This window comes from Euprymna scolopes, chromosome 36, assembly GCF_053919585.1.
Source record: "Euprymna scolopes isolate OS-2025 chromosome 36, ASM5391958v1, whole genome shotgun sequence".
Taxonomy (NCBI): domain Eukaryota; kingdom Metazoa; phylum Mollusca; class Cephalopoda; order Sepiida; family Sepiolidae; genus Euprymna; species Euprymna scolopes.
The window spans coordinates 22931068-22933701 of NC_136517.1; the positions used below are offsets into that span (position 1 = coordinate 22931068).

The following is a 2634-nucleotide window of genomic DNA, read 5'->3' on the forward strand; positions in this document are numbered from 1 at the left end:
AGATTTTGCTGTAGCATTTGACTCCATGAAAACAGGTGCACTAGGGGAGATAAGCATGCAGATGGATTTCCACTCAGCCAAAGAATCCGTGTGCACAAAAATTTGGTGCTATGGCCGAGAATCAAAGTTACACAAGAAGTATACACACACACACACACACACACACACACATGATACATTGGTATCCACTCTGAAGTTAGGCAGTGTTGTTTTCTTGTGGCCATACTGTTTAACTATGCCATTTACTGAATTACCCACACTGCATGAGTTTCTTGGTGTCTTTGTTGTCCACAACTTTCTCCTGACTAACTTTGATTGTGCTGATGACATAGCCATTCTCGGAAAAAACTATACTGAGATCCAAACAACCATAGACAAAATGCACCACTTCACATCTAAGATTGATATGAAGATAAATGCTATGAAAACAAAAATCTTCTTCACAGGATTCCTACTGTCCAAGAAAAGCAGGATTTTTCTAAATGAGGAAACCCTAGAAGATGTCGATCGCTTCAAATACCTAAGTTCAATATTTGTTGCCACGGGTCAGGAATACGACGACATCAATGTCAGAATCAATAATGCCTGGCATGCTTTTCATTGTTTTACAACCACGTCTGTGGTTTTGCCCCAAGATCACAATAAGCAGGAAAGTCCGGATTTATTAAGCGCTTGTTTGTGTAATCCTTCTCTACAGCTGTGAGACCTTTCCGATGAGAGCTGCAGGTCTCAAAAGGCTGGTAGTGATACTGCATCTACTAAATTCTGCAGCTCCATTGGCATCGTTTTGTCTCCAATACACAAATCTGAATGTGATACAGGATCATCCCCCTCAACCTAGCACTTTTAAAGAGGAGACTTTGTTGCAGTCGCAAATCACTACTCCTTTGTTATTGCAAGTAACACCCACTGGTCAGCAGAGCCAGACACAAAACCATTTACTCCCGGAAATATGCCATGATCATGCATGCTAAAAATAACAACAACCATTTTCAAACAAGAAAGATAAAATGCAAAATCATCATCTTTCATAAACTAAACAGAAACAAAAAACTATTATTTCGAACTTACATTAAAATAAACACCAAAGACACTTTTAACTGTAAGTAATATGGTGTGAAAATAATTATAGTCATTCGTTGTTCAATGTTACCATCACTGGCTATGGAGCCTGTATCATTAACTGCTCTCCATAAAACTAGCAACTTTCACAACAAATCTCCAGTTCAGCTCAGGAGCTAGGACTGTTCCCATCTCGACAATTCTCATCAAGAGAGTGGCCCTACACCGTGGGGACACAGGTCAGTAGCAGCAGTACCTGGACAATTCTTTTCAGGGCTACTCAACAAACTAATTATGCGAGTCACAAACTAACTGTATAAGATACACATTCCACTCGCTACTGCTGCCTGCCTCCTGATGGCTCCCCTTCACAGTCTACCACTATAGCTCACTTCTGCAGCTTACAGCGACTCAGATTACTCCTGCAGTGACTCCAGCATCTTCAGTTCACTCCTGCATCTCCAATGCTTCCAGCCACTAACTTCTGTGGCTCATTGATACCTGGCTATCTGCTTCAGTGTCCATTAACATCCAGTTACCTGCTCCAGTGCCCACTGACGTCTGGCTATCCACTCCAGTGCCCACTGATGTCTGGCTACCCATTCCAGTGCCCATTAATGTCTAGCTACTCATTCCAGTGCCTATTAATCTACCTAACGGACTCAAGAATCGGGAAGATGGCGGTTCTTGTTCCAGCTGATCTTAAATCCATTTGCCGTCCATTTTATCTTTTTCTTGTTAAAAATAAAACACGATATCCTATTGTCTTTAACCAAACATCTGTGTTTGTCGTCCTTCTTTGCTATTGCCTCCTGTCTACTTTATTAGTTGTATGGTCGATTGGCACCTTCAAATTGCTTTTTGGCCCTCTGCAACAAGTTTATTACCTAGCACATCCGCTCCTCTTCTGATGAAAAGCATTAGGCTTTGAAATGTTTGGCATAAAGAGCTTTCATAACGCCTACACACAGTATTGTATTCCTTTATTACAAATTGATCAATAAATCTATATGCACCAGTATATATTTTTCTATTATCAATTTCTTTTACTCTCATATATAAACTCCATCTGCACATAAAGCTTTTTATTGTATCGAAGAGTCTCCAAGCAAAGAATCCTTATATAATTCTTTGATCCCCCTTATATATATATATATATATATATATATATATATATATATATATTAGTGTTCAGACGATGAATCGGAATTAGGAATCGGAAAAATCGGAATTTTTGATGATATTGGAATTGGTATTAAAATTGGAAAAATGTGTACCAATTTTGCGATGCCAAAAACGATTTCTTTATTTATCTTTTATTTGAAATATATGCATATTTAACATGTAATCCTGACAAAATAAGAAGTTTATACTTAAATATTTAGAGATTTATAAAGAATCGGAATCGATAATTGTATCAGAATCAGGAATTTAGTACAGAATCGGTAATTGTATCAGAATCGGGGGAAAAATATTGGAATCGTCCCATCACTAATATATATATATATATATATATATATATATATATATATATATATATATATATATATAAAATAAAATGATTAAAAGGAA

The 2634-nt window shown here is 37.3% G+C and overlaps 1 protein-coding gene across 1 annotated transcript; it reads left to right on the forward strand.

Annotated features, from left to right (window-relative positions):
- The first annotated feature begins 235 nt into the window (after nucleotides 1–235).
- LOC145260204 (uncharacterized) lies at nucleotides 236–703 on the forward strand. The gene has a single exon (XM_080118028.1). It carries the CDS (start codon nucleotides 236–238, stop codon nucleotides 701–703), a length of 468 nt encoding a protein of 155 aa, XP_079974154.1.
- The last annotated feature ends 1931 nt before the right edge of the window (nucleotides 704–2634 follow it).

Coding starts and splice junctions, on each gene's coding strand:
- LOC145260204 (XM_080118028.1), top strand. CDS start 236: ATGCCATTTACTGAATTACCCACACTGCATGAGTTTCTTGGTGTCTTT.